The sequence below is a fragment of the Hylobates moloch genome, unplaced genomic scaffold (genome assembly GCF_009828535.3).
Source record: "Hylobates moloch isolate HMO894 unplaced genomic scaffold, HMol_V3 SCAFFOLD_7, whole genome shotgun sequence".
In the NCBI taxonomy this organism is placed as follows: Eukaryota; Metazoa; Chordata; class Mammalia; order Primates; family Hylobatidae; genus Hylobates; species Hylobates moloch.
Genome location: NW_026652282.1, coordinates 110,238,420 through 110,252,983, shown reverse-complemented (window position 1 = coordinate 110,252,983; position 14,564 = coordinate 110,238,420). Strand labels below are relative to the sequence as shown.

At 50.1% G+C, this 14,564-nt stretch overlaps 1 protein-coding gene across 1 annotated transcript in view; it reads right to left on the bottom strand.

Annotated features, from left to right (window-relative positions):
* Positions 1-4,016: 4,016 nt before the first annotated feature.
* XPNPEP2 (X-prolyl aminopeptidase 2) overlaps positions 4,017-14,564 on the bottom strand; it is a 29,827-nt gene continuing 19,279 nt past the window's right edge. The window contains exons 12-18 of the mRNA XM_032756265.1: positions 13,190-13,348; positions 11,849-11,918; positions 11,154-11,258; positions 10,384-10,443; positions 9,679-9,755; positions 4,810-4,899; positions 4,017-4,211 (exon numbers count right to left, since the gene is read on the bottom strand). Coding sequence (XP_032612156.1) covers positions 4,017-4,211; positions 4,810-4,899; positions 9,679-9,755; positions 10,384-10,443; positions 11,154-11,258; positions 11,849-11,918; positions 13,190-13,348 — 756 coding nt within the window. The remainder of the gene's footprint in view (positions 4,212-4,809; positions 4,900-9,678; positions 9,756-10,383; positions 10,444-11,153; positions 11,259-11,848; positions 11,919-13,189; positions 13,349-14,564) is intronic.

Sequence of the window (14,564 nt, the reverse complement as noted above, 5' to 3'; positions counted from 1 at the left end):
CAGTGAGCTGTGATGGTGCCATTGCTCTCCAGCCTGGGTGACAGAGCAAGACCCTCTCTCTAAAACAAAAAAAAAAAACTAAAAGGAGCTATTTAGACGATTTGTGTATGTACTTATCTACCTATCGTCTTACCTATGCCCTTTTCTATTCAGATTTGAAGCTTGAAGGAACGTGGCTCAACACCGCCGTCACCATTGTTGTCACAGCTGTGTGACCTCCAACAGATCTTCTTGGGCCTCAGTGGGTCATTAGAGGCAGTAAGGGAGTGACAGAAGCACACACTGAAAGCGAGAGCGGAGCCATCGTGTAGCTGAGTCAGTATGCTGCGGATTTAGTCCTTGCTCTGGCCCCAGTGGACTGTGTGACCTTGGACAAGTCCCTTCTTCTTCCTGGGTTGCTGTTGAAGTTTCCCCATCTGTACACTGAAAGGACTGCACCAGGTTTGTGTGTGTGTGTGAGTGTGTGTGTGTGTTTGGTCATGGAGCTCCTATTCAGGACTGGCTCTGGAATTTTGCGGGCCTTGTGCAAAATGAAAATGCCCGGTGCCTCTTGCTTAAAAATTATCGAGAATTTTGAGACAGTGACAGGCGAGCATTAAACCAAGCATGGGGCCCTTCTAAGCACAAAGTCTTGAGGGACTGCACAGGTCCTACACCCGTGAAGCTGGCCCTGCAACTACTTCAAGTACAATTTTACAGGAAGCCGGTCAGGGCTACTTCGTGCAGCAGCTCTGTTTTCCTCAACAGCTCCTGTGGTGTTTCTGAGGCATCTCGGGCTCCCGGGATCATACTTGGAAAGACGTAAATTAGATGTTTGCTCTAGAGCCTTTCTAATTTCGGCTATTTATATATAAAACTTGGGTCCCAGACCTTTTTCTTGCCTACCTGCAAAGGTGAAGCTGAGTTGAACTTGTGCTGGGCAAATAACAGAAATATCATTTCTTGTCTGTGTGGCTTCCTGGTTTAGAGTGCTGCCACATCCGGGTCTCATGAGCCTCTCGCTGTAACCTCACCAAGAAGGCAGTATGGGAGATTCCAGAAGGGATAACTGAAGACCAGAGAGAAGTGACTTGCCCAAGGCCACACAGCTGGCACAAGTGGGACTCAAACCCCAGAATCTTAACTCCTAGGAAAAGGGGCTTTTCCACATGGCCGGCTCCCCAGGCAATCAGCAGGCGAGGAGAGGTTTGCTTACTAAGCTCCATCCTCCAACATTAAAACAAAGTACTAGAGCCCAAGGGGACAGTTCCTAACAATCTTTCATTCCTAACGATGTCACAAGAGTCCCTGTGTATCAGCCCTGGTGTATGTGCCCTGAATGTTTTCCTGCCTGACCCAGAGTTAATCCCTTAAAGCAGGAATGGTCAAGGCTGGCCATCTGGGTCCCAGGGGAGGGAAGAGCTGGGGTGACTGTGAGCCCTCGTTCCAGCCACGTTCCAGGGCTGGGTTCTTCCTCCCAGAATGGTAGGCTGGAAGGGGCAAGGGAAATCAGAGATGAGGTGGAGTCCTGGGTCTGACACTGAGGAAAAAAGCACATGAGCTGCCTCGGGCCTAAAGGCCTGTGTGAGGGTGTTGGTCAGGTGCCTGGTCTTGCCACCCATGACCTGCCAGAACCCCAGGAGCAAGTGTCAGGGTGCAAAGGCAAAGGTCTGGCAGGGTCTGGGGAGGCATTATGATGTGGATCTGCTTCTCATCAGTGGTGTGATCCTGCTTGGGCCTCAGTTTTCTCGTCAGTAAAATGATGAAAGCCACACCACTCGCACTGTATTTTTCTTCATTTTATTAGTATTATTATTATTTTTGGAGATGGAGTCTTGCTCTCTTGCCCAGGCTGGAGTGCAGAGGCACGATCTTAGCTCACTGCAACCTCCGCCTCCTGGGTTCAAACGATTCTCCTGCGTCAGCGTCCCGAGTAGCTGGGACTATAGGTGTGTGCCACCACACCCAGCTAGTTTTTGTATTTTTAGTAGAGACGGGGTTTCACCATGTTGCCCAGGCTGCTCTTGAAATCCTGGCCTCATGTGATCCTCCCACCTCGGCCTCCCAGACTGCTGTGATTACAGGGGTGAGCCACCACACCCGGCCAGGACTTGCCCTTTCTTGAGAGTGGATTCTAGAGTCCTCTGACTGGTTTAAATCTGGCTTTTTTTCATTTACCCAGTGAAAAAAGTGACTTTGAGCCGCTTGATAAATCTCTATGGGCCTCACTGAGTTCCCGCACTTGTAAAATGGGAATAAGAAAAGGGCCTTCTCAGAGGTTGTGAGGATTAAATGAGAAAATGCATGTAAAGCTTCTTGCACAGTGGCACATAAACACTCAGTAAATGGCAGCCATGATGATGATGATGGTGATGATGATGAGGGTGATGACTTCTTTAATTTTATTAGTAGTACCTGTCTTTGTGGGGTGAGCAGGTGAGGGAGCAAATTACTTAGCAAACAGAGGCCCATCTTTGGATACTCAGTAAGGCTTGGTCAGGGCTGGGGCCTCTGGATGCAAGCATTGGTGATGGTAACCATCACAGGTCACCCTCACAGCAGACTAGGCCTGATGGTCCCAGGCCAGGAGACTTCTCTGCCTGGTGCCTTTGCCTGGCACCCTGCACTTTGGTTCTTTCCTTCCACCAACTGTACGCTGCTTGGCAAAGGTGCCAGCCCCAACTTTTCTGGACTACATTTGACAAGTTCCCCAGTGTAGGGCTCCTTTCTGTCCCTTCCACAAGGTTACAATACCTTTTTAGACAGGCTGGAGGTTGGCTGGTTGGGCGTGGTATGCACGTGCATCTGTGCACATGCGCACACATACTCACATGCATGCTCACACACACACTCTCAAGCCCACGTGCTCCCCCACTGAGCTTCTAGGAGCCTCATGTCCCCACCCCCACCTCACCCTCTCTTCTTCCTCCCCCACCACAAAAGCCACAGGTGACAGCATTCTCCGGCAGCACAGCAGACACAATGCAAAACCCAGAGGCAAGTGTCTTTGTTAGGCTGTTTTAAACGTCTTAGCAGGATGTGGACCCAGGTGGCTAACGGCCAATTTGGCCGGAGCAAATTCTCACCACAGTGGGCTCAGAGAATGAGGAGAGGGCTGGGAGGTGGGCTCAGGGACTCTGCATGGCGCTGAAGGGTGAAAAGAGCTGGAGTGCTGGCTCATCTGGCCCATCAACTCACAACCAAATGCGTGTGTCCTTAGGCAAAGCCCACCCCCTGTCTGACGCTCAGTTTTCCTGTCTGTAAAATGGAGAAACCAGACACTGTCCACACAAGGTGAAGGGGCATCCAAGAACGCAGGAGGATTTAACAGCATTGTAGCTGTGGCTGCACTTTGGAAAGTTCAAAGTGCTCCTGGAATGCCAGGGAAGTCTAGAATAGTGACGGGTTCCGGCTGCCCAAGTTTGTTCTCCAACCTCTGGTAGGGTCATATTCCAGAGTGCCTCGCCGCATTCCCTCTTACTCCATAGCCAAATTCCTATGGCTTAACTCTCTCTGCTGTTACTTGGCATAGAGCCCACCCAGGGTTTAGGAATGATGGGTTCACATGTGGGGGGTTGATGTTTCATGCCCTGGCTGGGTGGGAACAGCTCTGGCTATGCCCAACAGGTGGTGATAGGTTTGGGCTCTCCTGGGACCATGGCACCCTTGGGTGGTAGGGGCATTGCTCTCTTGGGGTTTTGTTTGGCGGGAGGGGAGCAGCTGTAGCAGTCTGTGCTAGGTTATAGGTTAGGCCTACTGAGATCACAGGAGAGAAGAGACTAGCTGGCTTTCCTATCTTGAGGCCTGGGGTTAGGGGCCCAGGGTGTGGTATACAACCCCGGGGTGCAGGGAGGTGCCATCTGGGGCCAAGAAGCCCTGTGTTCCTGGGGCCTGGCCTTGGAGAAGGAGGATGAATGCAAAGGTTTCCAGGTAATGGGCCAGCAGGGGCTCTTGGGGTATGTTCAGTGCAGGGTGAGGGGAGCTAAGCAAGGGAGCCCCCTATCTAGATGGAGGGTTAACAGGAGAGTCTGGAGCCTCTAGACACTCCAGCCGAGGATGGCAAGAGTGGAGGCCACTAACACAGAGGCCCAGGAGGCGGTGTCTGGGGCCCTGGCGGCCAGGGCCTCTGTGTGCCGTTGAAGCCACTCGAACTCCTCTAGCAGCTGGCGCCTCTGCAGCTCTGGACCCACCTTCTCCCGGATGGTCTGGTAGTAGCGATTCAGGTACTGGAGCTGTGAAGGATAGAAGGGGTGAGAGCCTCTCCAAGCCAAGCTGCCAAGAGGTGAAGTCTTGGTGACGCCCAGTCCCCTGCTGTGGTACTCCAGCTGTCACCCTAGTCCAGATGGCCACAGGTCCCCCACCATCATCAGGCTTCAGGAATTCTCTGGGGCTTTTCAGAGGCAGTTCCCCTCACTGGCTGTTTCATGTCGTGGTGATGTTCATGGGCAGTGGGGTGGGTAGATTTCAGGCCCGGGAATGGGAGTAAGCTGGGCAGGCATTCTTATCCTCAGCTTACAAAAGAGGAGACTGAGGCAAAAGAATGGAAGGGATCACTTATAGTTCCAGGCCTTGTAGTGGCCGAGCTCAGAGGCCCAATCTCAGATTCCTCCAGTTATTCACTACCTGGGGTTGGGCAGGCTGGTCTGACTGGAAAGTTCTAGAAGCACTGGGGTCTCTGATGAGCTGGGGAGGAATGCCCCAGTGTGTGTCTGCAGGTGCCACCAGTATGGACCCTCCTGGAGGAGGGGCAGGGACAGAGGATGTGGTGGCAGGTAGCAGAGTCAGGAAAGGCCCAGGGTCAGGGAGAAGACAATGCTGAGGGGCACTCACATGCTCGGGAGACAGCAGGCTGACATCGATGAGGTTCCGGTCATAGGGCACAAATGATACCACTTCAAAGGTCAGGTAGCTCCCTGGGTACTGGGAGCCCACAAGAGAAGGCAGGTAAGCAGGACAGTGAGGGAGGAGGAGGAGCTGGGCTGAAGGGAAGGAGGGAGCACTCCACCCGGAGGATACAAGGAGCTTGGCCTCATCAACTCTGGACACCCTGGCTAGGCCTGAGCCTTCTAGAGTCCCTTCTCTTGGCCAGGCCCCTTGTCTGCCACTTAGTGCTCCACCTTTGGTGCTTCCCTCCTGATTCTGGAAATTTAGACTTAGGTTTGTGTTTTTCAAAGTATGCACATCAATAGCAGTTAGGGAGCATGATAAATATGCAGATTCTAGGGCCCGCCTCCTAAACCTACTGGAGGCAGAATCCTTAGGGCAGGGCCCAGAAATCTAAATTTCAATTATTTTATTTTATTTTTTTTGAGATAGGATCTCCCTCTGTTACCCAGGCTGGAGAGCAGTGACGCGATCACGGCCCTCTGCAGCCTCTACCTCCAGGGCTCAGGTGATCCTTCTACCTCAGCCTCCCAAGTAGCTGGGATTATTGATGGGCACCACCACACCCAGATAATTTTTGTATTTTTAGTAGAGATGTGGTTTCACCATGTTGGCCAGGCTGGTCTCGAACTCCTAAGTGCAGGTGAACCGCCCACCTCAGCTTCCCAAAATGCTGGGATTACAGGCATGACCCACCACGCCCAGCTGATCTGATGGTTTTATAAGACAGTTTTCCCTGCTCTTGCTAGCTCTCTCTTTCCTGCCACCATGTCAAGATCCTTGCTTCCCCTTCGCCTTCTGCCATGATTGTAAGTTTCCCAAGTCCTCCCCAGGCATGTGGAACTGTGAGCCAATTAAACCTCTTTCCTTTAAAGATTACCCAGTCTTGGGTAGTATCTTTATAGCAATGTGAGAACCAGACTAATACACCAGTCTCTACAAAAAAATACAAAAACTAGCTGAGCATGGTAGTGTCCATCTATAGTCCTAGTTATTTGGGAGGCTGAGGTGGAAGGGTGGGAGGATCACCTGAGCCCAGGAGGTCAAGGCTGCAGTGGGCTGTGATCGTGCCACTGCACTCCAGCCTCAGCAACAGAGTGAGACCCTGTCTCTAAAAAAAAAAAAAAAAAAGGGGCCAGGTACAATGGATGGCTCACGCCTGTAATCCCAGCACTTTGGGAGGCTGAGGTGGGTGGATCATTTGAGGTCAGGAGTTCAAGACCATCATTACCAACATGGTGAAACCCTGTCTCTACTCTATACTAAAAATACAAAAATTAGTTGGGCATGGTGGTGGGCTTCTGTAGTCCCAGCTACTCGGGAGGCTGAAACCACAAAAGATGTAGAGGAAAACCTATATCAATTCATTTATAATCTCAGGGTGGAAAAGAGTCTTTCTGTGCAAGACCAGAAGCCATGAAGGAAAAGATTAATAACTCTGACTAAATAGAAAATAGAAGCAATGTTTATGGAAACAATGCCATAAACAAAGCCAAGAGACGTGTGACAAATATAGCACGTATCACAGAGAGAGGGTGAATTTTCATATTTACCATGAGCTTTTACAAATCCATAAGACAAAAATAGGCAAAACAGGAAAAAATAGGGCAAAGGACATGAAAAGGCAATTCACTAAAATTAACACCAAATGGTCCACATACATGTGGAAAGATGCTCAAGTTCATCATTAAAGAAATACAAGGCTGGGTGTGGTGGCTCACGCCTGTAATCCAGAACTTCGGGAGGCCGAGGCAGGTGGATCACCTGAGGTCAGGAGTTCAAGACCAGCCTGGCCAACATGGTGAAACCCTGTTTCTACTAAAAATACAAAAATTAGCCAGTCGTGGTGATGTGCACCTGTAATCCCAGCTACTCAAGAGGCTGAGGCAAGAGAATCACTTGAACTCGGGAGGTGGAGGTTGCGGTGAGCCAAGATCTCGCCACTGCACTCCAGCCTGGGAGAAAGAGGGAGACTCCGTCAAAAAAAAAAAAAAGAAAAGAAAAAAGAAAAAAAAAGAAATACAAGTCAAAACAACAATAGAATACCATGTTTCACCTATCAGATTGGAAAAATTAGTGACTTTGATGATTCTCAGTGCTAGTGAGTATGTGAGGAAATGGGCACTCTCACACACTGTTGGAGAAAGCACAATCGGTGCCACCTTCCTGGAGGGCAGTTTGACAATATCTATCAAATTACCTATTAAAAATGCTTGCACTTTTTGTCTCGGAAATCCCTACGCCAGATACGTACCTTCTGGATATAGTCCCAAAAGCTCACCAAGATGTTTATACAGTAAGGTTGATTTGTAGCATTGATGGCAAATATAGTAAAAATTTGGAAACAGCCTCAATATCCACGGTTGGTTAAATAAATCATGGGACATCCACATATTATAGGCTCTTCCACAACCCTTAAAAAGAATGAGATAGATCTCCCTGCGCTATTGTAGAGCACTCTCCTAGGTTTATTATTAAGTAAGGGGCAGTGGGGCAGGGAAGGAGGGTGCAGAAAAGTATGTACGGTAGAATCCGTTTGGTTTGAATTTTCAAAATATATACATAGATAGATACATATGCTGTGTGTGCCTGAAATGTTCTCAGGAAGGAAACTGAGCAAGAAAGAGACTTTTTTTTTCCCTTCTCTTTTCTTTTTCTTCTTCTTCTTTTTTTAGAGACAGATTCTCCCTCTGTCACCCAGGCTGGAGTGCAGTGGTGTGATCTCGGCTCACTGCAACCTCCATCTCCCAGGTTCAAGCAATTCTCTTGCCTCAGCCTCCTGAGTAGCTGAGATTACAGGCACGCACTACCACGCCTGGCTAATTTTTGTATTTTTAGTAGAAATGGTGCTTCACCATGTTGGCCAGGCTGGTCTTGAACACCTGACCTCAAGTGATCCGCTGGCCTCTGCCTCCCAAAGTGTTGGAATTACAGGTGTGAGCCACCACGCCTGGCCCTGATTTGTAAGATTTTGCTCTCATTGCCCAGGTTGGAACCAGGCATGACTTGGCTCACCCAATCTCTGCCTCCAGGTTCTCCCCTGAGTAGCTGGGATTACAGGCATGCACCACCGCACCCGGCTAATTTTGTATTTTTAGTAGATACGGGGTTTCTCCATGTTGGTCAGGCTGGTCTCGAACTCCTGACCTCAGGTGATCCACCCGCCTCGGCCTTCCAAAGTGCTGGGATTACAGGCGTAAGCCATCGCGCCTGGCCTTGTATTTCTTTAAGGATGAACTTGAGCATCTTTCCACATGCATGTGGACCATTTGGTGTTAATTTTAGTGAATTGCCTTTTCATGTCCTTTGCCCTATTTTTTCCTGTTTTGTCTATTTTTGTCTTATGGATTTGTAAAAGCTCATGGTAAAATAAAACTCACCCTCTCACAATGCCATAAACAAAGCCAAGAGATATTTGTCACACATCTCTTGGCTTTGTTTATGGCATTGTTTCCATAAACATTGTTTCCATTTTCTATTTAGTCAGAGTTATTAATCTTTTCCTTCATGGCTTCTGATCTTGCACAGAAAGACTCTTTTCCACCCTGAGATTATAAATGAATTGATATAGGTTTTCCTCTACATCTTTTGTGGTCTCATTGCTCACCTTAAAACTTTGGTCCATCTGGAATTTTATTTTGGAGGTTATTCAGTTTAATCCCCCCAAATGATTAGCCATTTATTCCCCCTGTCCATTTGCTGAATAATCATTTTTTCTTACTGTTTTGCAAAATCAGCTTTCTTGTAAACTAAATTCCCATGTTGTTTATGGGAATAAGAGGGTTTATTTCTGGACTAATTGTTCTGTTTCATTGTTACAGCTGTCTATTTCATCTCCAGTGTCATACTGTTTTAGTTATGGTAGTTTGTGTTCAAATTTGAGAGGACTGGCTTTTCTTATTGCCTTTTTTTTTTGGATTGTGTTTTGCTCTGTCACCTAGGCTAGAGTGCAGTGGCGTGATCACGGCTCACTGCAGCCTCAACCTCCCTAGGCTCAGACCTTCCTCCCACTTCAGCCTCCCGAGTAGCTGGGACTGCAGGTGCACGACACCACGTCCAGCTAATTTTTTTTGTATTTTTTGTAGAGATGGGGTCTCGCCATGTTGCCCAGGCTGGTCTCAAACTCCTGAGCTCAAGTGATCCTCCTGCCTTGGCCTCCCAGAGTGCTGGGATTACAGGCATGAGGCACTGCACCTGGCCCTGCTCTTCTTTTTCAGAATTTTCCTAGCTATCTTCACATGTTTATTTTTACAAATAAACTTTACTATCATTTTGTGAAGTTACAAAAGTATCCAGTTAGCACTGGAATTGAGGTTGTCTTGAATTTATAGATTAATTTAGAGAAAAATGATATCTTCATAATATTGAGGCTTCTCTCCAGAGAGCACCATTTACTTAAATCTTTTTTATGTCCCTTAGTAGAGAGTTTCTCCATGTAAGCCTTTTTAAGTTTACATCTAGGTATTTTATCTTGTTGGCTGCTATTATACAGAATCTTTACTTCTAACAAGCTCCCCTGGCAATTATTATTTGCACTGAGAACCAATGATATGGGGCAGGGATACTGATTCACTTGGTCTGGAATGGGGCCTGGGCACGGGCATTTAAAGCACCAGAAAGCTCTCTGGGTGATTCAAATGTGCAAGCGAGTTTGAAAAGCCTGACTTATGGAATTCCTAAGGGAGACACCAAATAAATTCATGCCTGCACACTAAATGCCCTTCTCCTTTGATCTTCCTCTCCCCTTTCCTCCCCTGCAGCCCAAAGTCACTGACATGCTGCCCACACCTCCAGCCCATCCTGGTGGCGGTTTACCTTGGTCTTTGCTTCTACCACGAGAGCCACGTCTTCGAGACGAATCCCAAATTCTCCATCCTTATAGTAACCAGGTTCTGGGAGACACAGAGATGCTGGTGGCATTAAGCTGGGAGAGGGCCCAAGCTCAGGCTTCCTGTACCTACTGATGAGTGGCTGGAGGGACTGGCTGCCTGGCTGTTCCCTGGCTGTTGACTCTGGCAGCCCCACAACTGGTTAGATGCTTGTTGGCTAAGCAGAGGCAACTCATCCCTGTCAGGCCTCAGATCCTCCACAGGGGCATCTCTGACTCACCCTCTCTTCCCTGTAGTCCAGCAGGGAAGCCCTAAAAACCCACTTGAGTCCTGAAGGTACTCCCATCTCCCTGGATGCCACTGTCCTGTTACTCCAGCATTTGGCAACTCCAGAGTCTGGATATACCGCTGAGTCTAAGGCCATACCACCCTGAACGCGCCTGATCTCGTCTGAATATGCAGCTGGTTACCAACTCCCAAGAGCAAAAAGAGGGTCTGGGCTGAGGGGAGCTGGAATTAGGGTGGGACAAGCCATTTGGGGCTGGGCGTAGTGGTGGGAATGGGGAGGTGAGTCCCAAGCTGTACTAGTGCCTGCTGTGCTCCTCTGAAGTCTGGTACACTCTAGACTGCAGTCCTGGGCTAGCCCTGTTCTGGGATGGAGTGGTGAGGTAGAGGGGCCTGAGGGCCATACCAATGGAAGTGAACATGCCCTTGGCCATGGCGATATTGTTGGACTGGAATCCCACTGGCCCTGGAAAGAAAGACATAAACATAGTATCAGTTCTCCTATACTCACCAGCTTGGAAGTGAGCAGCTTCCAAGGAAGAGCAGATAAGTGAGGATCCCAGAGCATCTCTATGAGCACAGGTCCATTACATCATTGTCTGCCTGGGCCTGGCACACATCAGATTGGCTCTGGCTTTTATTATTTATTTAGGTATTGAGAGGGGTCTTGCTGTGTTGCCTAGGCTGGAGTGCAGTGGCGCCATCATGGCTCACTGCAGCCTTGACCTCCTGGGATCCTCCCACCTCAGCCTCCCGAGTAGCTGGAACTACAGGCACATGCCACCATACCTGGATACTTAAAACATTTCTTTTGTAGAGACAGGGTCTTGCTGTGTTTCCCAGGCTGATCTCAAACTCCTGGCCTCAAGTGATCCTCCCACCTTGGCCTCCCAAATCAGTGGGACTACAGGTGTGAGTCACCACATACAGCTGGCTCTGGCTTTTATTTCTGTGGGGTCTATACAAGTTAGCCACTAGGCCTTGACCCTTTTCTGGTGCCCTCTTGAATGCCAAACAGCCAGCAGGACTGGCCTTACCCTGTGGAGCTGGGTAACCTTGGGTAGATCATGGCATCTTTGTGGGTCTTTGTCATTTCCATACCTGTGAAATGCTCTACCTTCATAGAGGGTATAATAAAAGGGGGGAGGGCCTGGGGAGTGCTGAGGAGACACCTACACTCATGCACACACAGAAAGTTGCCAATGCCGTGGCCTGTCCCGTGACCGTAATTGAGACCAGCATCCCACAAGGCTCTGCGTGCAAAGGCCTCCACCATTCGCCCTGGAAGGGAAGAGAGATTGACCCCAGTCAGATGGCTTTACCGAAGACTGTCCACCTTGCCCCTTCCTGCTCCACTATCAGAGTGGTGCCTAAGAAGAGGGGCCCCTGAGAGGCCGCTAAGCATGCACTAATGCAATGATGTTGGGTTGGGATGGAGAAGGGCTGATGGATGGAGTTAGTGGTTCCCTAGCCAGACCAGCCCATCACTATCTCCAGCTTACCATACATTGTATCCATTACCTGGATTGATGCCTCTACTGTCATTTCTCCCCAACTGTCAGGGCTTTGCACTTTGACACCTAATTCCTCTAAGAATCCTCCCATAACTGCTGTGGCCCACTGATCTCTCCCACCTCTGAGCAACAGTGTTAGATTAAGAGGCAGGAAACTTGGGTTCAAGGCCTGGGTCTCCTGCTAACCTTCTGTGTGACCTTGGGCAAGTCACTTTCTCTCTCTAGGCTGGATTTTCTCATCTACATAAGGGATGGGATGATGACAAAATCCTTGCCCCACCAGCCTCCCAGGGTAATGGTCTGAGTCCTGTGAAATCAGGGCCTGAGGCTGTGTCCAGCCTGGTTTCTGAAACCCACCTGATGTAGCAGCGGGAAAGATGAGCCTGGACAGGTCAATATTTCCTATCAGCACACGGGTGTACGCCTCCTGATGGGGAGAGGAAGAGGTGATGTGGAGGACGGGAGGAGGAGCCAGGGGAGTTTCCAGCTGCTTGGCCTATGGATACACGGTGCAGGACCCAGGCCTGGGTGTGTGTGGGCAGGGTGGGGTGAGTTGCGTCGTCATGTGTGGCTGCCCGGGTTCTGCAAGATGGCTAGCAGAGGCTGAGGAGGGCCTTCCCAAAGCTGGGGCTCCATCACGTGCTTCCCTCTGGCTGGTCTATGAGGATCATTACAATATGTGCAGGAGCCACTTGGTGGTGGTGAACCGAGGCTGTGACTCCCTGGGCTGAATCCTGACTCATCCACTCACTCTGAGACCTTGGGCAGGCGACTTTAATTGCTGTGTGCCTCAGTTTCCTTATCTGCGATGGGAAGATAACAGGACCTAGCTCCTAAGGTTGTTGGGAGAGGCGGGCAGACTAATGTACAGAAGGTGCTGCCAACAGCGCGCATGCTTCACGGAAGTTTAGTGCTCTCATTCCTGTGGTTGTGACGGCTGCTGAGTTTTCTTAAGGCCTTTCATGAGGGTTGAGGTTTGCTGACTTGGCAGCTTAGCCTTCCTCTGTCAGGGGAGGGAGGTGGGCTGACAGTGGCCTCTTCTGGTCACTTCCAGAGGCGATGTGGTCAATCTCCGTCACCACACACACGCACAGGCTTGTCACTTTGTGCAGGACAGCCAGAGGCAGCAGACTCCGCTGCTAAACTGTGAGCTCCTGGAGACCTGGACAGCATTTTGTTCCCCTCTCTGTGTTTCCAGCACAATGTCTGCCCCATAACCGGCCTGCTGCATGCAGCATGACGGCAGCTCGCTACTCCACCCCCAGGGCCCTCTGGTGCACAGAGACAATACCCTCGCCTCTGCCCCAGCTGGCCAGCCCTCGCTGTTTCCTGAACACCTCTGGCTCCTTTCCACCGCGGAGGCTTCACTTGTGCCGTTTTCCTCCACTTGGGATGACTTTCTTTCTCCTTTCTGCTGAGTACAGGGGCCAGGCACACAGGCAACAATAAAAAATATTTGTGCACTGATTTACCAGAATAGGATGAGGCTCAGCTTGGGCTGAGGCCTTGTCAGTGGCCTGAAATATCCCCGGGGAGGCAGCAGGGAGCACTGGGTTTTCTGGCACCAATGGTGTCACCTTGGGCAAATTACTTAACCTCTCTGAGCTTCAGCTTTAGCCTCTGAAATGGAAGGGATCTTGATTGCTTGGGTGCCCCCTTGGGGGAGGGTGGTGAGGGGAAATCTGGGCCCATGCTTACCTTCTGGAAGGCAGAGGGGGTGCCCCAGTGGACTGTTCTGGTGATGTCTGTGGTCCCGTCCCTGTGGAGAAGGAAAACCAACATGTCCTGCTCTGCCAAATGCCTGGGGCTAGGGACTGGGGCCATGTGCTTTCTGTGTGCTTTGCACAAGTGGCAGGGCTGGGATGGGATGGGTGGACAGCGAAAGGAAGAAGACAGCTACCATAATCAAAAGCCCCTCTTCAGCACCTATGTGTGAAAGGCCTCTGCAAAGCTATCAAGTTAAAAGTTACTAAGTTGTCTGACAAGTGTTACTCCCCACCCTACACACTCCTCCCCCATCCCACTCATTTCGGCTGTTCTGTTGATCTGGGTTTCCTTGGGTCTGGCTGGTTATGAAAGCAAGGCTTCTTCCAGGCTTCCTGGGAGGCAGAAAGGGGATTGTCCTCTTTTTACAGCTGGGAAAACTGAGGTCCAGAGAGACTATGTTATCATAACACTCTCATATTCAGATAGTTATTGACCAATTATAGGACACTTTTGCTGCTCCCTGGGAAGAATGGCAGAGGAGGCCTCATTATCCCCACTTCACAGAAGAGGCCATTGAGGCCATGCGGCTGTTTCCCTCTCTGAACCTCAGTGAAGCCAGGCCTAGAGCAAGCACTGCCTCTCCACACAGTCCTCTCCGTGGCAAACACGGATCTGACCCAGTGATTTGCTGAGTTCCAGTTAGGTGAAGCCTCAGTCCCAAGGTCTGACTCCCAACTCCCAGCTGCAGCAGTTGCCACAGGATGGCCCCTGTGACCATGCCTTGGTGAGGGAGGGGGGAGAAATGGTCCCAGGGCCCTGGGGCTCCTCCTTGGGTCTTGGGGTGTGGTGACCTTCTTCTTCAGAAGGAAAGAAGAGGAAGTGAGGTGACTATTTCCCTGGCCTCACCCTACTCTGAGCACACCCCATTCCAGCAACGCCCCCACAAATTCACTTCCCCTTTGCTCATTGGCCATCTCAAGTACACACAGCATCGAACTCCTAACCAGCAAAGGCTGCTAAGCTGAGCCCCTGCTACTCTGGATCCCCTAGAGCTGTGCTAAGAACAAGCAAAGAGCCTCTGTCGTTAGCACATTCGCCATTTCCACAGGATAGAGGCTGGGAAACCATTTGAAACTACTCCTTGCTCCTCCATGAGTTCAGTATGGCCCTTCTTTTGTCCCACCCCACGCTTCCCACACTTCCTTCCTCAATGAGAAGGGAAGATCTTTCAGGTCAGCTCAGCTCAGCTCAACTCTGGTGTGAATGATTGGTCACACGTTTGGAAGGAATGGGGTTAGCCTATTCTTTTCTTTCTTTCTTTCCTTCCTTCCTTCCTTCCTTCCTTCCTTCCTTCCTTCCTTCCTTC